The sequence below is a fragment of the Branchiostoma lanceolatum genome, chromosome 11 (genome assembly GCF_035083965.1).
Source record: "Branchiostoma lanceolatum isolate klBraLanc5 chromosome 11, klBraLanc5.hap2, whole genome shotgun sequence".
Taxonomy (NCBI): domain Eukaryota; kingdom Metazoa; phylum Chordata; class Leptocardii; order Amphioxiformes; family Branchiostomatidae; genus Branchiostoma; species Branchiostoma lanceolatum.
Genome location: NC_089732.1, coordinates 17,736,065 through 17,760,221, shown reverse-complemented (window position 1 = coordinate 17,760,221; position 24,157 = coordinate 17,736,065). Strand labels below are relative to the sequence as shown.

Genomic DNA, 24,157 nt, shown 5'->3' with positions numbered 1-24,157 from the left:
GCAATACCAGGGCACAGGAGCCCAAAATATAAAAATTGTCTAAAAATGCCCCAAAAAACCTCCATAAAAATGATTTTAATGCCTGTTTCAACAAAATTTAAAAATCACTTAAGGGTATTTGCCATCTTTACCTACATGCCAAATTTCAGGCCATTTGGCCCAAAAATGACGGAGTAGATTCCATTTGAAGATATGGCAGAAGAAGGAGAAGAAGAAGAACGTGAACAAAAACAATATGTTGAGCCATACTAGGTATGGCTAAACATAATAAATCGGACGTTAATTGGTCATGTTACGTTACCCCATAGCAAATTTCAGGTCATTTGGATGTATTTCCAGAGCACAAGTATGAAAAGCTTCCTAATGATATAAACCATGAAAATCTACAGTGAGCCAAAGCTGGCCTACAACAGGCATATAACGTTAACCTTGTTACTGACGAAGAATTAGACTCCATGATACAGCGTGTTGAAGAAGCTGATACCAGTAGTAGACACAGGGAGAGTTGGCTACTTATTAACAAATATCACAGGAAGAAAAACTGTAAATAAGTCTGTACTTAAAGGAACAGGTAAAGAAGACCGTCTAAAGAGGTGGGAAGAGCACTTTACTTAGTTATTAGGAAAGGATCCAGAAATTGATGGTTGTCCTGACCAACCAATACCTCCTGTGTTTCAAAATCTTGACATTCGCACTGACCCATTCACTAAGGAAGATTACACTGCAGTAAGGAACAGACTATCACTTGGAAAATCTCTTGGGCCTGATGGCATTCCACCAGATGTACTGAAAATGTGTGACTTAAATGACATTATACTTGAGTTCTGTAACAAATTGTTCCAAGGGGAAAAACCTGAGCAGTGGTCTATTGGGAATCTTGTTCCTATACCTAAATCTGGTGATCTAAGAGGCTATGCTAACTACAGAGGCATAATGCTCACCAGTATAGCATCAAAGATCACAAACAAGATGATCTCAAATCGGATTCAACCAACGATAGACAGGTTACTAAGACCTAACCAAAACGGATTTCGCCCTGGGCGCTCTACCACCTCGCAAATACTAGCACTTAGAAGGCTGATCGAAGGGGTTTCAAATTACAACCTTGAAGCAATTATTATATTTGTTGACTTTCGTAAAGCCATCGACAGTATACACAGAAGGAAACTGATGAACATATTGAGGGCTTACGGCATTCCTAATATTCTGGTGGATGTCATAAACATTCCACATCAAAACACACAAGAGTACTTACACCTGATGGGGAAACCGAAGTATTTAACATCACTGCAGGAGTTTTACAAGGTGACACACTGGCACCCTATCTTTTTGCAATAGTTCTAGACTATGTTATGCAAGAGACCCTGGGTAACCAAGATCTAGAACTGGGCTTTAAGCTTGAGAGAAGGAAAAGCAATCGGGATCCACCAGTCGTCATAAACGACCTAGATTTTGCGGATGACATCGCGCTATTAGCACAGAAATTACAACAAGCACAGGAATAACTGCTTCGAATGGAAAATGAAGCCGTTAAAGTACGTCTGCATCTAAATGCTAAAAAACCCAAAATGATGACCTTCAACCTGAAGATACCTGCTATCAGTATCATTCAAATCAAAAGTGGGGACACCGTGGGAAGGGGTCAAAAACTTTAAATACCTCGGTTCTCAGATGGAAAACTCTGAGACAGACTTTGGAGTTAGAAACGCCCTTGCCTGGAACAGCTGCCACAGGTTAAGCAAGATATGGAAATCCCAGCTTCCACGCAGGATCAAAGTGAGGCTGTTTTTTGCCACCGTGTAGTTTGTCTTGTTGTACGGCTCAGAAACGTGGACTTTAACAAAGTCACTCGAAAAAAGGTTAAATGGCTACTATACTCGCATGCTACGCATGTGCCTAAATGTGTCATGGCAGCAAAGGCTCACAAACCAGCAGTTGTACCAAGATCTACCATCTGTCGCCAAGAAAGTCCAACAGCGCAGAATGAAACTGGCCTATGCTATGGTATGGGCGATACATAATAAATCTTTATTCCATGTCATACACATTTTGAAATACATAGTACATTACGTGACTTTTCCGTACCTAGCAGTGGTGTAGTTTTGGTGCAGTGTACTCTTCAAGCAGAGTGGACCTGGCTGTTTGTTATCTCCATGAAAAAAAAACACTTTTTCATGGGGATATCATTTTGAGTGTGTTTGCGTGTGTGTTTGCGTGTTGTTGTGGACAGATTGTGTATGTTTGTGTCACCGAATGCTTAAAGTCAGCATTACTGTAGAACGTGTAGATGGATTGTAATGATATTTGGTATGTGGGTAGGTGTTGGGAGGAGAAACGTCAGGGCCACCTGGTATGTGTCACTGGAACTGAAATCTTCTAAGGAGAATAACCGAAGAAAGGAGCGACAGATTTTCATGTTATTTGGTACGCAGTTATATGTCCATTGTAGGCATGCTATGAAAGCTGGCATGCTATGAGCACCTGTTGGGCTCAAAAGTAGGTCATAAATTCCTTAGGGGCCCGACAGCTGGTGGTCAAACCACATATATACCGGGGTACTTGTTTCTATTATGTGGATAGCTTAAGTGTTACTTGATATAATGAAATAGTAATCATGCAAATCAGAATCTAATTTGCATAATTAATGGAGAAATTTTATAAACCCACTCAATGGTACGGCGATTCAGAAATGCAACATATGTAACTGAGAAATAAAGGGACATTGATAAATAAAAGTTATGCAAATGAAGATCTTATTTGCATAATCAATGAGAAAATACTGTAATTTGATATTGGTAGATAAATGGAATTTCATACTTGTGGAACACATAATATTAAAAAAGGCACAAGCAACCTATCGCACATAAAACACAACAAGCAGCAGCAACAACAAATAGCTTGGGCAAATAAAAAACACCATATATAAAAACAAATTTCATGGAGATTTGGGGTCTTCAGACTCTTGTTTTACATGTTTTTAGGTGTTTTTGTCGGGCTTTCTATTTTGTCCCCTTTTTGTTATGTCGCCAACGGCGTGTAACTGTTGGACCAAAATGCCTAAATTGAACACGTTAAAAACAAGCCGGACCCACACCTATGCTTGGAGAGTAGTCACTAGAGTAGTGTTTATATCTGTTGTTTATATAACCGACTTTTGGCAGGACATTGTTTATATGACCTGTGTCGGGGGGCACTGTCACACACATGTTTGAGAGTCCCATTATGAAATGCAGTGGGTTTACAAACTTCCCTTACTAATTATGCAAATTAGCTCCTGATTTGCATAATTAGTATTTGATCATATAAAGCACCATCTGAGCTCTCTACATACCAAACATCACGACGATATGTCGACCCCTTCTTAAGTTATTCATGTCCGAAGGTCAAAACAAAAAACAGCCACTGCAGTTCCAAACAAGTCGCTAGGGTGGCCAAACTTACACAACTTACTTCCTGTGGCATGAACTATCTACCACACAAAAATAATGACCATAGCATTTGCAGAAAATATGCCCCCAAATTTTGAAGCTCCGCTGCAGTACCTTAGGAACTCACTAGAAGGCCCATTATCGAACTTGACCTTCCTTTTTGTAAACTCTACCCATCCACTAAATATCATACAGAACTATCGACAGCTTCTCGAGTTATGTTGGCGACATACAAATACACATCCACACAAAGCCTGCTGCAGTACTGACAGAAAATGCCAGCGAAACCATTTTTTAACTTGACCTCCGTTTCTACAACATCTACATCTACACACCTACAAAAAATCATGAAGATCCATCAACGTTTTCGTCACTTTTTTTGCCTACATACAAACACACAAAATTGCAAAGTCCGCTGCAGTACTGTTGAAAAACGCCAGGTGTACCATTTTTGAACTTGACCTTCCTTTCCACAACCACTACACACCTACCAAAAATCATAAAGATTCATCGAAGCTTTCTTGAGTTATGCTCTTGACATACATACAGACCCACCCGACAGCTTTCTCAACCGAAAACATAATCTTATCCGAGTACTAGTAACGTTACTCGGCGAAGATAACTAAGATTGATTATAGGCGTTATTACCAATAGTCGACAAATGGTGATAACATAATACAAGTAAATAACAAAAAGTGATAATAATACAATAAGGATAATCAAATAGTTGATGATATAGATGACGATGAAGATAAAAACTGAACACATGAGACTACTACATGTCTTTATTATTTTATGTATGGGGCCTTTTATTCCTTTACCTGAAATTTACGCATTTTCGCGTTACCAATAGAAACAAGAGAAAAACATGTAGAAGTCACAATGGTGGTTCCAATGGACAGGCAGCATCCAGCTACATGTCCATCCCACAGATATTTGTACAGGTATGCGATCTGTCCTTTTTCTCTGATTCTGGGTCCCGTAACAAGGACGATAGTGAAACGTATGTTCAAACTAACGGTGGCTAAAGTGCTGGGAAGAAATGCAAGCTAGATTCATAAGAGATACTTTTGGCATTTTTGGAGACAGACGAAATAAACTAAGAACATGCATATGTGAGAAGCGATATGTTTTTTTAAGCATTATTCAAAGTAGAGTCTAGATTTAGGACAAAACCTTTTACGTTGACACTTTTTGCGATGAGGGAAAGATCAAAACGCCATTTCAAAATGCGTTGAGGAAAATGAAAACCTAATTGTCTTTGTAAAAGGTTCGGAATCAATGTACTATTAGACCAGTTAGTATTCGTTTGCGCAGCTCCTACTTTGCCAGTGAAGAAAGTGTACATGTCTCCGCCCCATTCCAACACATTCCCGGGTTAACACATAGTGCTGACCTTGGTGCTGATTACTGCTGTGCGTATGTTATTACAGGCGCAGTCGGTCTGAACCAGTTCATAACCCCACAAAGTAGCACTCTTTGAGGCAATTATCGAAGTGTCAGGCCGCTTCGTCGCTTATCTCCACTAGCATCTGAATAACAAAATTCTCGTTACACAACCTAGTGTTTTATTCACGCCGACGTTTAGGTTACCGTCTGTCACTTTCCTCAGGGCAATTCTGACTGGTTCACAATGCACTGCAGCTATAGCCTAGGTGTTGCTGCTTACAGATTTAGGTCCAAACGTAAGATATTTGCACATATAGATAGATAGTTAATGCGTTGTTTACAAGGCGGTACCAAACGTAAAAAAGTGTATCATATACACTATCCACTAGCATCTGCTTTGCTAAAACCATCACGTGTCATGTGCGGAGGTAACTTACAATAACGAAAAAAAGACAATGTTGCATGTATGCCGTCGGTTTTATCTCGAGTAATCAAACTTTAGGTATGAGTAACTGCAAAATAACAAGAGCCAATTTGCACACCCCACACCCCACACGGTACAATATAATAGGAGTATATATTGTTTATTTCATAGATAAATGAAATGAAATTAATCACCGAGAGGTACAATGGCATAAGTAACGCGCACGAATCCCGCACGTTTCCCCAAAACAATCAGAGGTCTTTACAGTGAGACGTCGTTGCTCTTCGATAAAAGCAATCTAAAATGCACCACCTTTCCGCCCACTACACACAGTCTAAACATCGTATCATACACATTTCTTAACACTCTTAGAGACTTTTTTGATTAAAAACAGCTCACCCTTGAAGTGAAGTTAAGGTTCTCAACGTCAAGACTTTTTCTTTTTCTACGAGGGAAAGGTTCAATGTAACTGAAAGGGAAACAAGGTAAGCAGTACCAAGAAAAAGTAAGTTTGACTTTATGTCATTGTTCCCGATAGAGATGTGCAGAAGGGCATCTATGGGCGTTGGTAACTTGCTGCACTTCTGACTGTTCTTTAAGTGAAAACTTCATAGTACGGTTTTTGTAAAGCCTCGTATCACTCGTCAAGCCATGTGATTCCAAAAATTGGGTTTAGAGAAAGTTCTCTATGTTTCCTTACACTACACTTGAGCACTAAAATACGCAACTAGGGAAACAAGAGTTCCACGACCTCATATCTCCATGAAAAATTCCATTCATGCAAATGACTTACACATTTGCATAATATTTGCTTGGTAATAAACACCTGTATCTGACTTACACATGTTGCAATATTGACAGTCCTATTATTTTCCAATTAGATGAATTATGGTGTTTTTGCATTAATTATGAAAATTAGGAATTTATTTGCATAATTGGTATCTGTTGATGCTAAACTTTCCATAAACTACATATGTTACATGCATTTGAGTTTGATAATGGAAAACACTGCAAATATAGATTTTACTCATTAGTTATGCAAATCAAGTCCCAATTAGCATAATTTGCACTTTATTGTGTACATCTCTGTCTAAGCAACCTGTATGCTAAATATCATGGAAATCCATCGTTCCTTTGTTCAGTTATTCCCCTTCGAAGATTTTTACGATAACGCCCCTGCAGTTCCAGAGAAAGCTGCTAGAGGGCCCAAACCCACACCACGTCTTCATTACACCACGAACTATCTGCAACCCAAAAATCAAGACCATAGCACGTCCAGGTCAAAAGATACAAAAAAGGAATTTCTGCTGCAGTACCAAGGTCACGTACCAGGGGGCCCAAAATCGACCTTAAATTTCGGCTTTACAACAGCCGCCCACATACCAAATATCATTAAAATCCATCAAGAGGTTCTTGAGTTATGCTGACTACAGTATTCCGGAAACACAAACAGACAGACAAACAAACAGACAGACAGACAGACACACAGACACACCCAAAACAATATCTCCAGTTTTCATGGAGATAAATATGAAAAGTTACTGATTTGGCAATGGTTTAGATCAACTTACCGCAGGATACAGGATCGGAGAGCTGAGAATGAGAGAGATGCCCCACACCAGCAGCAGTGCACGGCACGCTCGGTGACGGGTCTTCTGGGTACGAGCCTTCACTGGGTTCAAGATCACAAACTTCCTGTAGTAAATTATTCAAGTTATTGGTGTCTTGAACACAATCTTGGCCAATTAAATGGGAAGGGTGATATAAGGCCTCACGTCATCAATACTGCACTTACATTTCGTCAATACCACACCCTTGACTCATCAATACTCCACTTACACTTCATTAATACCACACCATTGCCTCACCAATACTCCGATAACATTTCTTAAACGCCACGCCATTGCCTCACCAATACTCCAATAACACTTCAACACCACATCGTTGCCTCGCCAATACTCCAGTTACACTTCATCAACACCACATCATTGCCTCACCATCACCAATACTGCACTTACACTTTATCAACACCACATCATTGCCTCACCAATACTCCACCTACACTTCATCAACACCACATCGTTGCCTCACCAATACTCCACTTACACATCATTAATACCTCACCCTTGCCTCACCAATACTCCACCTACACTTCATCAACACCACATCATTGCCTTACCAATACTGCACCTACACTTCATCAACACCACATCGTGGCCTCACCAATACTCCACTTACACTTTATCAACACCACATCATTGCCTCACCAATACCTCACTTACACATCATCAATACATAACCCTTGCCTCACCAATACTCCACCTACACTTCATCAACACGACATCATTGCCTCACCAATACTCCACCTAAGCTTCATCAACACCACATCATTGCCTCACCAATACTGCACTTACACTTTATCAACACCACATCATTGCCTCACCAATACTCCACCTACATTTCATCAACACCACATCATTGCCTCACCAATACTCCACTTACACATCATTAATACCTCACCCTTGCCTCACCAATACTCCACCTACACTTCATCAACACCACATCATTGCCTTACCAATACTGCACCTACACTTCATCAACACCACATCGTGGCCTCACCAATACTCCACTTACACTTCATCAACACCACATTATTGTCTCACCAATACTCAACTTAAACTTCATCAACACCACATCATTACCTCACCAATACTCCGCTATCACTTCATCAACACCACATCATTGCCTCACCGGTACTCCACTTACGCTTCATCAACACCACATCATTGCCTTACCAATACTACAGAGGAGAGTAGGATCTTTACACTGTGTAGTCTGGGTGCAGTTGAAAATGAATTGCACTTTCTTCTGTACTGTCCTTTCTATGATGACCTCAGGGAAACTCTTTTCCGTGAAATGTTTGATAAATCTATTGAGATCATCTGGGAAAGGGACAAAATCAGAAGTAAGTGGTTTTTAAAAAAAGGGGGTATCTGAAACTGCAGAATCTATACAGAATTGAGAAGCCAAAAATTCGTTTTCCCTCCAAATGTTGTAGAGTGGAATTCGGCGCCACCAAGTTCCTGTAGGAGTATCCTTATTAGAAAGCTTTAAATGAGTCTTAAAACCCAGAAGGGGGTGTTATATTCCAATGAATTATGTATCAATGAACATAACCAGCCGGCGTTTTTCAGAACTCCACTTGTGGCAAATTGCATAGCGTGTGTTTTCTAAAACAATCATCCTCACTAATCGCGTACAAACCCTGCCCATGTATTCTCTATACGTATACACATTTCCTTCTTTGTGAATATTTTTGGCATAAATGAAGGGCGATGAGCACAATAAGAGTTTTTCTGTAACCCAACTTTTGCCAGGCACATTGCATTCAGCCATAGGCTGAGGTTACTTACTTCAATTACAGGATCATGTGGGTAGTTTATTGAATGCCTTTTGATGTGCACGGGACTAATGGATACCTTATCGTATACTCTGAATAGTATGCCTTTTTTACTTCCTCAAAATTATTATCTATTGCAAAATAACACCCACCTCTAGAGTTTTAGCACTCATTTAGACGAGGTTTACAGTTATATGTAAACAGTGAATACTGGAACTATGTCGATGACCTCAACTTGGGGGAAATCCGACCGGTCTACTCACCTTCAACCATGCAGAACAACTCAGACGAGTTAGACGACTGGTCAGACAGAAACCACATGCTGCTGAACCAAAAAAGTGCAAAGTTCAGATTTACTTCATACAACGACCCCACCTGCCCCAGTCCCTACACCAGAAGTCCAGACGCTCACCGTGGTGAAACAAGTAAGATTAGTTGGTCTCCAGATTCAGTCTGACATCGGGTGGGACCTACAGGTGGACAGTATGGTGACAAAGGGAGGCAGACCTCTCTTTCTTCTGTGCAGATTGTGACGGGTTGGCCTCCCAACAGACGACCTGACTGCCATCTGCTGCGGGTAAGTTCGACCGCTTCTCGAGTATGCAGCTCCAGTTTGGAACGGCGCCCTCAACAACAGACAAATCAACAGACTGGAACACGTTCAGAAACGTGCCTGTAAGATTATGCTGGGTCGGCAGTATATCTCATGTCCGGACGCCTTGCGAACATTGAATCTACAAACTCTTTCTGATCTCAGACACGACCTCTGCTTGAACTTCGGAAACAAAGTTAAACTAGAAAGGCAACATTTGCGGGAGCAAATGCAACATGTTTCGCCCATTTCCCTCACCCATGCAAAAAGCGACTGTGGCATAGAGGCTAACGTTTGTTGTATGTCTGCAATGTTGGTATTTGAATGAATAATTGAATTGAAGACCAGTCAGAAATGGATCTCTCCCGATTTGAAACCCTATGCATGGATGGGCTCTTCTAGGCACCCATATTCATACTGGACCATTAGAAACCACCTTCACCAAACAAACTGGACCTTTTTGATAATGAACCAAGCCCAAAATTGAATTTTTTAAATGTTCCCCTCATACAATAATGGACTCTTCCAGTGGTGTGTGGACCAACACGTGTCTTGCAAATTTCAGAATGTAAACAGCTAGAATCTTGCTGAAGATGTAGATTTCTTCTGCGGAAGAATTTCCGCAATCCGAGAGTCAAGAATCATTACTCAGCGAACAGTTCTTCGAACCAACTTAGATTTTGCAAAAGTTTCACAAGTTTCTGCTAAATGTACCGCAAATCTCTGGTCCGTCTTTGTTTACAGCGTGATTCAGGCTTAGACAAATGTGAGCCAAAACCGCACCAAGAGACGACTCAATGGTCGCTATGAAAAACACCAAGTAGGCAATACTGGAGTTCTCCTTAATCAACGACTCCAACTCATACGACAATGTTTGTAAGAGGGAAATACTTGGTATTTATCCTAGTTGGTTTCGTATTAAAAGAGTAAATTATGTTTACTTCAAGTAAATGTAGGGCCGATAATGCAATATGGCGCTGACATGACACTGTTAATATATGCAGAAAGGCGACCAACAAAACTTCGACTATCTGTTACCACAAACAAAACAAGTTGCAGACGATTGTGTGTGGAGAAATCTTCGGCTTTTTTAAACAAGTGCCAGTGGTTGCGATGAAAATACTATTTTTAAAAAGTACAACGCTACGCCACACATTCAGTTTAATGCGCTATCGATCAGCGCCGATATTCAAGACTTCCCCGCGGCCCGATAGTGTAGACATGTAACAGGGGTTTACGCAAGGAGGTTGAAGATTCTTAGGTTTACGTCATTTTTAGCCAAAAACTTCAAACAATTACTCAAAGCAAGGGCCTCCTTGCTCAAGTTAACTTTTCACGCACTTCACAACTCTCTATTGTTATTGTTAATGTTATTGTCAACGTCCCGACACGGGATGTTTCCAAAGGTGTGACACTTTGGACACTTTGTGTGCACTATTGTGCGCACTGGTGTCCAATCTTGTTGACACAGGGGTAGAAAATTCGTGTACCAAGCGAGGAAATGTCAGGTTTCACCATAGTGTCCAACCTTGCAAACTTGTGGAAATCTTTGTTTCCATGCAGTGTTAAAATAAGAAAAACACAGTGTGTGTCGAAAAATACCACCAGAAAAGTTTTGAACCTTCTCAATTGTACTTAACTTCAGTAGGACATAACAATAACAACACAAGGATGGAAGCCAGGGAGTAGTGAAGTTGTGTCTAATTAAATTGACTATTTTAACCAATCAGATTGAGCTTCATAAATCTGCGCTCTCTCATTGGCTGACCGAATTAGTCCACCTGGCCAGATGAATAAAGATATGACCTAAAGGTCAGTGACCCCATATGAGGAAAATAGCCGATCTTCTCCCCAAAATACCCTCTAAAATCGTATTTCAAAGTGTTGTATGCCGAAAGTGCGATGTACCCCCATAGCAAATTTCAGGTCATTTGGATGTATTTCCAGAGCACAGGAGGCAAAATGTACGTTTTTGGTCAGAAAAACCTCAATAAAATCACTTTCAAGGTCAATATCGAACAAATGAAAAAAGGCTCCCAGGGTATTTACTTACTCTACCTGTATACCAAATTTCAGCTCAGTTGGTCCAGGGACGACCGTGCTGAGACGATTACAAGATTTGACAGGAGAAAGATACCTTACGAACACAATATGTTGCGCCCAACAGTATGTTGGGCTCAACATAACAATCGCCACGTTTCTGTTCTTGGCTGCCTCCGACTCAAAGAGAACAGCATGGCAGACTGCTGAGGAACTCCTTTCAGTACGCTCAATCCTAGGGGTACTAAACGATACACGAGTAAGAAACCTACGCTGCCTCAACTCCTTGTCGGGCTACAAAGCTGATATTTTATTCGTGCTGGACAGTAACGTTGGGTAACATAAATTTGCGGGGTACTTAAATTCGCGATTTTTCGAAAACGGGGTACTTAGGGATGTGTGCTAGATGCAACATCAGTAATACCGCTAGAAATGCAAACTTGACAGACTAACGTATTCAGAACACTGTCTGAAAAGCTTCGATAACCATGCATTAGAAGTTGGCTACGTCAAAAACTCTCCGTCCCTTATTGTCACAGTCTGAGGGCTTCGTGGGAGAATTATACTACATAGCTGTTCGCTGGTTTATAAGACAAATGTCACACCCGCTTCCTGCTCAACACAATTATTTACAATACAACTTATTAGAATCTCTTTTGCTAACCTACAACTTAACTGGACTCTAAGTGTGATTAACCATCAAAACGCCTCTTTGTTGCTACAATCAATTGGCTACGGCACTACGGTGTATTTTCCCGCCGCCAAATTCGTTACCCAGAATCCTGCTATTCGGCAGACGACAAACGTTTGCGAGGAACACTTTTTTGTCTAAATGTTGTGTGTGATAGTGGACTGATGGCGATATTTTCCTCAAAGTTTGCTCTTAGCATAAGCAGAAACACATGGACATAGTAGTATTACCATTTCTACGGCATCCAGCTTACGCCCCGATGAATAATGTACAAATTTCCATGACGGTGGGGGTCGACTTTGAGTGACGTTCTACCAACTCAACACACGGGTTGTTCCCGGAGGCCTAATGTGTGCGGTACGGCCGTTTTTTCGTGTATTTTTTTTTACTTGGACACGTCTATATCCATAGCACTCTCCTCAAGCCAAGGATGGAACGAATAGCTGCTGTATAAAATGTAATCAGCGGAAAGATATTCAAGACGAATCTTCTCTCCCGAAATAATGTTCACCCCTGTCCGACACCCCGTCATTGTGCGTGCGGCGGACGGTAGTTTCAAGTTGAAATATTATGGTGTCAGCACGACTAGAGACAAAATCTACCATATATATGATTAGTGCAAAGATAGTACATGATACTGACAGAATAATAGAAAAAAAGGATGGTTTATTGTTCTGCTAGATTGATTTCAGTCAACCATTATCGGAAAAATGGCGAATTTATGTTACCCAACGCTAACCTTGCTTTTAATAATTTCGTATAGAAACCAAGCTTTTAATTGTGTTGGTCTGCAACTATTATAAAGTATCAACTGTTAACCACGTCGACATTATTGAATGTTACCGGTATTTGTACATTGTATTTTATGCGTTGGTTTTACCGTATAAAGTTGATTGTAAAATTCGGCGCAATTAAGTTTTTACTACAATGCCGATTTGTTCCATGTTTTATCAATAAACCAATCACTACCACTAACTACATAGTAGATGTATAAAGTTTAGGTGTAACAGGTCATTCTGTGTAATGGAAGAATCCAAGATGGCGGCCTGGGAGCAGTAGACGAGTTTTGGGCGCTGTGACCCTACGCTTACCGATCCGTTTCCACGCTATCTGAGTCATCGAATGTCTACAGACGGATGGTTAATGGTGAAAACAAGGTCTAAGAAACGTCAGAGACGTTCCGGAAGCGACGACTTGGACAGTTCTCCACGTTCAACCGGTGAGGTCGCCATGGCGGACAAGTCACTTGGATGAGCTCAAAGCCACGATTGAAGCTGCGTTACAACCCGTTCACGAGAAGCTCAAAGATATGGCAACAGCGAGGGATGTGCAGTCTCTACGTCAAGATTTGGAGCGGGTACTACGTCGTCAGGGTGAACTGGAAACAAGGATGGACCGTGTGGAAGGAAAAATCCAGAGCATGGAGGAGACCCCCCTCCCACCAAAGTCTATGAGTAACTCCATGGAGTAACTCAATTAACGCTCTGGAGCAGTACACCCGCAGAAACAGTCTGCGTATTCGTGGCATTCCAGAAGTTGACAGGGAAACTGGGGAAATGTGTATTCACAAGGTTGTGAACTTCTGTAGAATCAAACTGGGCCTTGATTTACAACCGGAATGCATCGATCGAGCACACCGAGTCGGCAGGAAGGAGAACGCGACGGCGCAGCGAGTGATGCTGGTGAAGTTTGTTTCATGGCAGGACAGGGATCGCGTGTTTCGTGCACGGAGTAAGCTGAAAGGCAAACGTGATGATCAAGACAGGCCCTTCCTGGTCCTGGCAGACCTAACCAGAGAGAACATGCGAATCTTTTCAGCGGCGCTTTCTGCCAAGAACAGAGGTCGGATCAAGGATGGCAAATGGATCAGCCAAGCAAACTTATTAATCTATTTTAATTTTTGTGTTACTTTCGTTGTTGCATAGCCCTCCCTAATCGATATAAAGATTTAGCCACAGGAATTACTCTTAATATAGAATATGGCCAACAGCTGAACTCAGGTTTCGATTTAATTATTACTATGAAAAATATGATTTATTTATTTGTTGAGTTTATTTATCTTTTGTTAACAATCATAACTATTTTGCAATTATAAAAGTACAAGCCATGCTACAGCTTTTAAGCTTGGCCAACTTCTGAGCTCATTCTTCTGTTTGTTGAACGATCTTTTGATTTGCGATAATGTTAATTTTGATTCTTATATCTTGTTTATAATTGTTACTTCATGCTGTGTTGGTTCATTCATAGTTTTTGATGTAACGTTACGATTTGGTTTCTATGATTTGGCATTTGATTTCTGTTCTTGAGCTCAACACTTTAAGTTTAAGATTTGTTACAAATCGAAGTATAAGTTATGTTAACGTATATATGATTTCGTATCTAGTTTCACTTCAATTATCATATGAGTTATTTTGTTATTATGTTACTCTTATCTTTATGTTGATCTATTTTGTTTGCTTTATCATTTTGTATTTATGGTTGACGGTTCCCCGAGTTTATTTTGTTTATAGTTATATACTAGTACCAACAGCATTACTAGAGAGAATCCAGTACCCCGATGACCTGACCTGGCTCTCCTCTCCGAGACGTTTAAACTCCCAGAAGATATGTCCAAGGTAGAGTGTACAATTTCTAGTTACAATTGCAACGGAATTGGGGATTTTCATTAGCGGATGGGACTTTTTACTTGGTTAAAAGACAACCCTTACCACATATACTGCATACAGGAGACCCATACAACGGTAACAGATGAAAAACGTTGGCAGAACGAATGGGGTGGACAAATTTATTTCTCCCATGGTACTTCAAATCAAAGAGGGGTAGCTATTTTAATCAAAAACAACGCCAGCGTTCAGGTTCATCAGTCTAAAACTGATGAAAGTGGACGGTGGATTATTTTAGACATTGAAGTAGATGACTTGCGTTTTTGTGTTGTCAATTTATATGCTCCAAACGATGACTCTCCGTCTTTTTTTAAGGAATTGGAGGAAGCAATAAGTACATTAGACATAAGTAATGAACGCCTAGTTGTAGTCGGGGATTTTAATACGGTACAAAATTCAGCGATGGATAGATCAGGTGTCCGACTACGAAACTATCACCCAAATGCGCTTGAAGCTATTTCGGAACTAACAGGAAAATTTGACTTGCACGATATATGGCGTTTTAGAAACCCTAATGTTGTTCGCTATACCTGGCGTCGTGGTCTCTATGCTAGTAGATAAGATTATTTTCTTATATCTTTTTCACTGCTAAATAGAGTTACGAAATGCTGCATTGCAGAAAAGTTTAGATCCGACCATAACCTGATTACGTTGTCTTTTGTAACTGCGAACTTCCCGCGAGGACCTGGCTACTGGCAATTTAATCAGTCCCTTCTTGAAGACACAATTTTTCTTTTACAAACAAAACAAGTTAACGTTATGTCAGAATTTTTTGAAAATAATGTTAATTCCGCAAATCCTCAAATTGTTTGGGATGCGGCAAAATGCTTTTTTCGTGGCCACTGTATTAAATTTTGTAGTTGGAAAAAGAAACAGTACCTGATGAAAGAAAAAAAACTTATTGATGAAATTAATGCTTTGCAAAATCAGATTGACAATTCCACCTCTCCCCCACCCGCCCAGCTGGATGAATTGATATGTAAAAAAAAATTATTGGAATCTTTATATAACGAACGTCTCAATGGTATGTTGATAAGGTGTAAATCACGCTGGATGGAGTTGGGAGAAAGGTGTACAGAATATTTCATGAGTTTAATTCGTCGTAATTATACAAGAAAAAATATCCAGACACTCAAGAGGCCCTTGGGCGAGGTTACGTCAAACCCACAAGACATTCTTTCTGACCAGGTTGATTTCTTTTCTGAACTTTACTCGTTTGAAGAGATACCAATGTCCCTTTCTGATGCAAATTGTGATGTTTTTTCCCCCTGGACTATGGTAAACGCTTATCCATTGAGCAGCAACAACTTAGTGAAGGTCTCATAACTGAAGAAGAATTAAAAAAATGCAATTTCTTCATTTCAGAATGGAAAATCACCAGGGCTTGACGGAATACCTGTAGAAGTATATAAGATTTTTTTCGATATTCTTAAAAGAACAATGTTAACTTGTTTTAATTATTCCTTTGTTAACGGATGTTTGTCCGGTACTCAAAGAAATGGGCTTATTTCACTGCTTCTCAAAAAAGATAGTAAAGGTACTGACAAGGACCCAACCGCCATTGGAAACTGGCGCCCCCTAACTCTTTTAGGATGTGATACTAGAATTTTGTCTAAGTGTATAGCTTTAAGAATAAAACAGGTAATCGCAGACATTATTGAACAGGATCAGACGGGATTTCTTAATGATAGATATATAGGCGACAATATTAGAAGATTATTAGACACAATAGAGCATTATGAGCAAGAGAACAAACCCGGGTTGATATCTATAGCAGATTTCCAAAAAGCATTTGACACGTTAAGGTGGGACTTCATGTTTAAATGTTTAGAATTTTTCAACTTTGGTCCGCAATTGGTAACATGGGTAAAGGTTCTGTATGAGAAAACAACAAGTTCTGTTATAAATAATGTTTATATTTCCGATCCCTTTAATTTGAATCGCGGAGTCCGCCAAGGATGTCCATTATCCCCATATCTTTTTCTCATGGCGGTTGAGGTCCTTGCAATTAAGATTAGGTCTAATCAATCTATACGGGGTTTACGGATCTACGAAAAGATTACAAAAATATCGCAATACGCCGATGATTCGAATTTTCCATTTGAACCTGATTTAAAATCATTCTACGCATTGTTGTCTGATCTAGAACGTTTTTCCAATATATCTGGGCTTTCTTTAAATGTAAATAAATGTAAAATACTACGATTAGGTTCCTTGAAGCTCTCTAACTTTCGCTTACCTACTCATTTGCCGATACAATGGGTTGACGGGGATGTCGATCTACTAGGCATACAAATTCCTGTGGATATTGATTTAATTACAAATATCAATTTTGAACCCCGACTGGAAAGATTAGATAGATTATTACGCCCCTTGAAGAATAATTGAATTTGATAAATTTACGGGTATTTAATTCTACTATGAAAGCTTCATGGGTACCAAAATTATATTTTCACCCACTGTGGTTTTGATCTTGGGTAATCGTTTTTCACCCCCAACTTAGTCTGAAGTTATTCCCTTTCTATCAACTCTCCTAAGTAAATAGCCTTTGTTTAAAAGAATTCTTTTCCGACATTTTCAATGCTTGGTTCAAATTTCAACATATAGAACCCAAGACACCAGCAAATATACGACAACAAGTAATTTGGTTAAATTCTCACATCTTAATTGACGGTAAAACTACCTGTATGACTGCATTTCTAAATAGAAAAATTTATTTTATTCATGATTTATTGTGCCTAGAAGGAAATTCTATGTCTTATGCTGAATTCTGTGCCAAGTATCCAAATACTTGTGACCTACACAGATATCAACAACTTATTTCAGCGATTCCTAGTAAATGGAAAAAAATACTGAGCAGCGAAAAGTGGAGGGACCTTGTTTGTCTGCCCGCTCAAAAAAATCACAGATGGTTACAAAATATAAAAATCAATAAACGTATGTATACCTACTTTCTTGTATCTACAAATGAAGTTAGCGTAGCTCAGAAAACTAGACTATCATGGTTCTACTACTTTGACAAACCTATACCATGGCGAGAAGTATTTACAAATCTATATAGATGTACGATTGATCCTAGTAGTAGATATTTTCAATATCGTTTGATTAATAAATTCTTACCTTGTAATAAGATCCTACATATATGGAAATTAATGGATTCTAGTTCCTGTTCGTTTTGTCATGATGATGAAGAATCCTATGTTCATGTTTTCTGGGAATGTCCACATGTAGTATCCTTTTGGAATAACGTACAGAATTGGTTAAAAGAAGAAATTTCTATAGATTGTGACTTAGATTCCTTTATGGTAATGTTTGGAGACATATCTACAAATGCGTCTCCTCTGAAAAATTTAATTATTTTGTTAGGTAAAATTTTCATTTTCCGGTGTAGAAGGTTAAAAATCATAAATTTCCAGTCCTTTAGAAAATTAGTATCTACTTTTGAAAAGACAGAACGTCTCATTGCATCTCGGAGGGGTAAGCTGGAGAAGCATCGGGGTAAGTGGCGAACCATATGTTTAACTCTATCATAATGATATATAACATGATTTAGTTTAGTTTGATTTGAACTTATGTAAATACAGCTGAATGGTAACTACATGCTATTGTGATATAGAGGTATAGAAATTATATAATTTGTTACGTACTGTACTGATGGCAACTGATACATGATATTTTAATGGAGGCTATTGTTTGTTTCTGTGTGTACTACTTCTACAATGTCCTGGATTTATTTAGTTTTTTTGTCACCCATGTTATGTCTAGCTTATGTACATTATTCAAATGTACAATTTTATTTTAAAATACCAATAAAGAGAGAAAAAAAGTCTAGGTGTAACAGGTCATTCAGTGTAATATAACCAGCTGCTGCCGCGCCTCGTACCTACGAAGCTGATGTGTCAAGCCGAATGGTGGTTATACCGACTACATGAATTATATCTTATATTAGATACATATAACCTATTGCCTCGCCAATACGACACTATTGCCTCACCTACACCAACACTACACGCATACTGAACTTGTACTTAATCAACACCACACTATTGTCTCACCTACACCAACACTACACACATACTGAACTTGTATTCCATCAACACCACACTATTGTCTCACCTACACCAACACTACACACATACTGAACTTGTACTCCATCAACACCACACTATTGTCTCACCTACACCAACACTACACACATACTGAACTTGTATTCCATCAACACCACACTATTGTCTCACCTACACCAACACTACACACATACTGAACTTGTACTCCATCAACACCACACTATTGTCTCACCTACACCAACACTACACACATACTGAACTTGTACTCCATCAACACCACACTATTGTCTCACCTACACCAACACTACACACATACTGAACTTGTACTCCATCAACACCACGCTATTGTCTCACCAACACTACACACATACTGAACTTGTACTCCATCAACACCACACTATTGTCTCACCTACACCAACACTACACACATACTGAACTTGCATTCCATCAACACCAAACTATTGTCTCACCTACACCAACACTACACACATACTGAACTTGTACTCCATCAACACCACACTATTGTCTCACCTACACCAACACTACACACATACTGAACTTGTACTCCATCAACACCACACTATTGTCTCACCAACACTACACACATACTGAACTTGTACTTCATCAACACCACACTATTGTCTCACCTACACCAACACTACACACATACTGAACTTGTACTATCAACACCACACTATTGTCTCACCTACACCAACACTACACACATACTGAACTTGTACTCCATCAACACCACGCTATTGTCTCACCAACACTACACACATACTGAACTTGTACTCCATCAACACCACACTATTGTCTCACCTACACCAACACTACACACATACTGAACTTGTACTCCATCAACACCACACTATTGTCTCACCTACACCAACACTACACACATACTGAACTTGTACTCCATCAACACCACACTATTGTCTCACCAACACTACACACATACTGAACTTGTACTTCATCAACACCACACTATTGTCTCACCTACACCAACACTACACACATACTGAACTTGTACTATCAACACCACACTATTGTCTCACCTACACCAACACTACACACATACTGAACTTGTATTCCATCAACACCACACTATTGTCTCACCTACACCAACAATACAAACATACTGAACTTGTATTCCATCAACACCACACTATTGTCTCACCTACACCAACACTACACACATACTGAACTTGTATTCCATCAACACCACACTATTGTCTCACCTACACCAACACTACACACATACTGAACTTGTACTTCATCAACACCACACTATTGTCTCACCTACACCAACACTACACACATACTAAACTTGCGCTCCATCACTCCCGCTGTCCTGTTGCCCGTCGTTTGAGATGGGTGATTTTTTTCAGGTCAAGATTGGTGTGCGCTCGGATGTTTCCATAGAATCAAGTCGTGTGACTTTTTCCACAGAGCTTGCAAGAAAAGTCCCATCGGTTCAGTACTGATGCTGACAGACATGTACAATACAGACGGCATCACAATAAAGCGAATGTTCCTGTGACTATATAAGTGTATAACTGTCTTCCAGAAGAATCTAACGTTAGAACAACTTTGTGAAAGGATTAGACAGACATACACAGAATTGTATATACAGCCAGCTGGGGGTTTTCAACGTTTTTTAATCAAATCCAGCGCAGCGACGTGGACATGTCCTGCATGGAGTTTAAACTGTAAACGCCAACACAATAAATTGGACTTACCCAAATTTTCGACTGATCAGCTTCAGTCTTTGTCAAGGAGTGAGCAATCCACTGCTTCTGTGACGTCACGTTATGCAGATGAGACACGTGACTCGGAGAGCAGTGGATCATAGGTTGCAGAAAGTCTATGGCGCCCTCCGTCTCTGTTGAGGGATGGTTGTAATGCACGGATGTAGATGGACTCCTTAATCCCTCTTGCAAAAAATTCTGATTCTGTGCCCAGAATCTTAACCTTGTCCAATGAAACCGAATGTCCAGGCGACTCTAAGTGTATGTGTTTAGAAACTTCAGAAGAGGTTGTGCTCGGACGTTCTGCAACCTATGATCCACTGCTCTCCGAGTCACGTGTCTCATCTGCATAACGTGACGTCACAGAAGCAGTGGATTGCTCACTCCTTGACAAAGACTGGAGCTGATCAGTCGAAAATTTGGGTAAGTCCAATTTATTGTGTTGGCGTTTACAGTTTAAACTCCATGCAGAATGACTTCTACCAACACAGATGAACTTTCAAGTGACGTGGACATGTGTTAAAGGTTACTTGCATTACAACGCGACCTTTGGATTTATAATATTGGCATTTGCGGTAGCACTGATTTGTTAAATAATCGAACAGCCATTCAAATTACATCTCTTGTCATATTAGATTTCTCAACTTATTGCATTGTTGACACCAATTCGGCGACGCATACATGTTTTAAAAAGGTTGCTGCCATCTGCAACACAGTATAATCGCTAAGTATGTGAATCTGAGATATCATTTCAACAATGTTTGTGTGTATGTGTGTGTGTGCTGTGTGTGTGTGTGTATGTGTGTGTGTATGTGTGTATATGTGTGTGTATGTGTATGTGTGTGTATGTGTGTATATGTGTGTGTGTGTGTGCGTGTGTATGTGTGTGTGTGTGTTGTGTGTGTGTGTGTATGTGCGCGCGCGTGTGTGTGTGTATGTGTGTGTATGTGTACATCTGTTTACGTGGGCGCGCGCAGTACACGTGAAGGTGTGCGTGCGCGCATACGTGTGTGCATGCGTGCGTATGTATGTATGCATGTATGTATGTATGTGTGTGTTTGTGTGTGTGAATGCTTATTAAATTTCATCACGATTCATCTCTTGAGTTATGCCGCTAACAAACAAACCGACAAACACAAAAGGTCCACTGCAGCCAAAAGGTCCAAAGGAACACCCCAGAAGACCCATCTTCGAACTTGACCTTCGTCTCCCCAACAGAAACTTACCTACCAAAAATCAGTAAAATCCGTCCATGGCATCAAGAGTTATATTGCCAACACCAAAACGCCACAAATCCCGACCAAAGCCTACGGCGAAGGCAATAACCTTGAACATACCTCGTACTGTCGTGCATTTTACATACTAGTAGAGTCAATTCCACATTACCGAGAGGGTGTTTGTTGCCTTTTGTTCTAACATTTACAAAACCTTTGTAACAATCTATGTGAGATAAGTAACTGTTAAGAACAATTTCCAACATTTATTTGGTGTTATAAATATTTTCTGCTGTGTTCCAACAGGTTAAACAAATTTCCAACATTGAATACATTATTTGTATTAGTTTCTAAACTGTTGCAACATAGATTGATTATTTGTTTGAACATGTTCCAACATTCTACAAATATTATATAACTGGGTCAGTGGGCTGGGGACAGGGTAATTCACACATCCCTTCAAAGTATAGGGGATTAGGCCTAGGTGTCATGCATAGACACCTAAAGACAAAAGAGTTGCCAGTGTCCAGACGTGAAATCTAAAAATATACAGAGGCAGACAATAGAGCCTGATTAGCACCTACTTTTATGGGGGCAATAACCCAAATCTACCATTTTGAGAATGATGCAAAATGTTGGAACATGTTCCAACAGTAGAACAATCACACAGATGTTTGAAAACTGTTCTAAATAAAGAGATATTTGTGCAAATACTTTCATAATATTTCCAAAATATATAGATGAGTTCAAACATGTTAAAACTTTCATTTCTAATTGTTTGAACGGTCTGGAATTATTTTGACTAAAATAGTCTTTTCTCTAAAATTGTTCAAACTTATTAGCAATATCATCTGAAAACCCTCTCAGTGACATGGAATTGACTCTATCCTTAAATCAGTTTTCAGTGAAGAATAAATTGATTTTCATTAAGAATGAAAATCCAGACATAAGTATTCTTCACTGATGACTTCTATGGTCTTTGACTTTATCCTGTATCAGCATTGCGGTTATATCATGTGCGTCACATGAAGTTAATGTAACCTCGTATCGCTACACTTTGATGCATGTCCACTATCAGTCTAATACACGATTGTTGGCGGGCTAATAAGTTGAAACGTTGCTCATACTCTCAAAACTGACGAGTCTAACGAACAATATCTAGCCATATCCTCGTGGTTTAAGAGATTTCACATTCCATCCAACTTTATGTCAGGATATGATGAAACACAGTGACGGTGAACATGGCTAAGATTACAGATAAGGGTCTTTGTCATCTGAAATCGCCTGTACGATTTTTAAAGTCGAGTGACACTGGCCTCCTAGCAAAGATAAGAATCATTATACTATTAGCAGGCACAACTTGGTGAAAGGGAAAAGGGTTGGGGTGGTACAACGGTAACACTTATATGTGATTTTGTTTCCTCTCTACATCATGATGCAATGATATTATATGCCTTTGTAGTCGGAACAAAATAGCAACTATGACCTGACATATCATCATCTCTCCGTCACCACTTTATCGTTATCTTGTAAAGAAACTGACTTCAATATAATCGGCACAAATACGTGACGTCCGTCTGGGAAAATGAAGTCTACCTATTCATCCATCCATCAATCCATCCATCCATCCATCCATCCATCAATCGTTCATTTATGGTGATGATGTTGATGATTCATTCAGTCATTCAATCATTAACTCACCGTTCGATTGCAGTGGCCGTTAAAGTCATGACAGAGGCAGTGAAGGACAGCATCTGCAGATATGCCAGGATCTTGCACATGGCGGCCCCCAGCACCCACTCAGAGAGAAAGAACCACTCGGCTATTTTCAAGGGAAGTCCGAAGAGCAGAACCAACAAGTCGGCTAGCGACAGACTCAGTAGGTAGAAGTAAATGCCTCGCTGTCTGAAGCGGAGCACGCTCGCCACAACCACAGCGTTCCCTACCACTCCAACTACAAATATCCCTGCTCCAACCACCAGGGTTGGGACAGAGATGTGTGGATATAGGTAGAAAACTGACATGATACCCGCAGAAGGAGAAGTAGTGAGGGTATCATTCCCGCTCTCCCAGGACGTGTTGGACGTGAGGTTCACCATGTTGTCAGGGATCTGAGTGGTGGATAAACGTAGCCAGCTGTATACCGACAGGCGTGTCACACGACATTATGCTACAGTACAGGTGATTAGAAAGACGCTGACGGAACAACTTTACTATGTACAATCTATACTGACACTTCTGGGCGGAAGCCAGCTCCAATTAGGGCCATTTCGGTACGGCTCGCCGGCACCAATTAATGCCATTACGGTATGGCTCGCCACACTGCCATATATTACGATGATGAGCCACCTGTGCCCAAGCATGCACAACATCCCACACTCGAGTGTTTTCGGCGCTTTAGATGTCAGAAGATGTCAAACATTAACTACACTCCATATGTCATCTGAAGGCCTCGTGCATGTACAGGTGACGGGTCTTCATAAGGCGCGCTGCGAGTA

The 24,157-nt window shown here is 40.0% G+C and overlaps 1 protein-coding gene across 1 annotated transcript in view; it reads right to left on the bottom strand.

The window, feature by feature from the left end:
- LOC136445315 (QRFP-like peptide receptor) overlaps nt 1–24,037 on the bottom strand; it is a 34,063-nt gene extending 10,026 nt beyond the window's left edge. Inside the window, exons 1-2 of the mRNA XM_066443247.1 lie at nt 23,361–24,037; nt 6,813–6,936 (exon numbers count right to left, since the gene is read on the bottom strand). Of these exons, the coding sequence (XP_066299344.1) occupies nt 6,813–6,936; nt 23,361–23,758 (522 nt within the window). The 5' untranslated portion in view covers nt 23,759–24,037. The remainder of the gene's footprint in view (nt 1–6,812; nt 6,937–23,360) is intronic.
- Between the last annotated feature and the right edge of the window lie 120 nt (nt 24,038–24,157).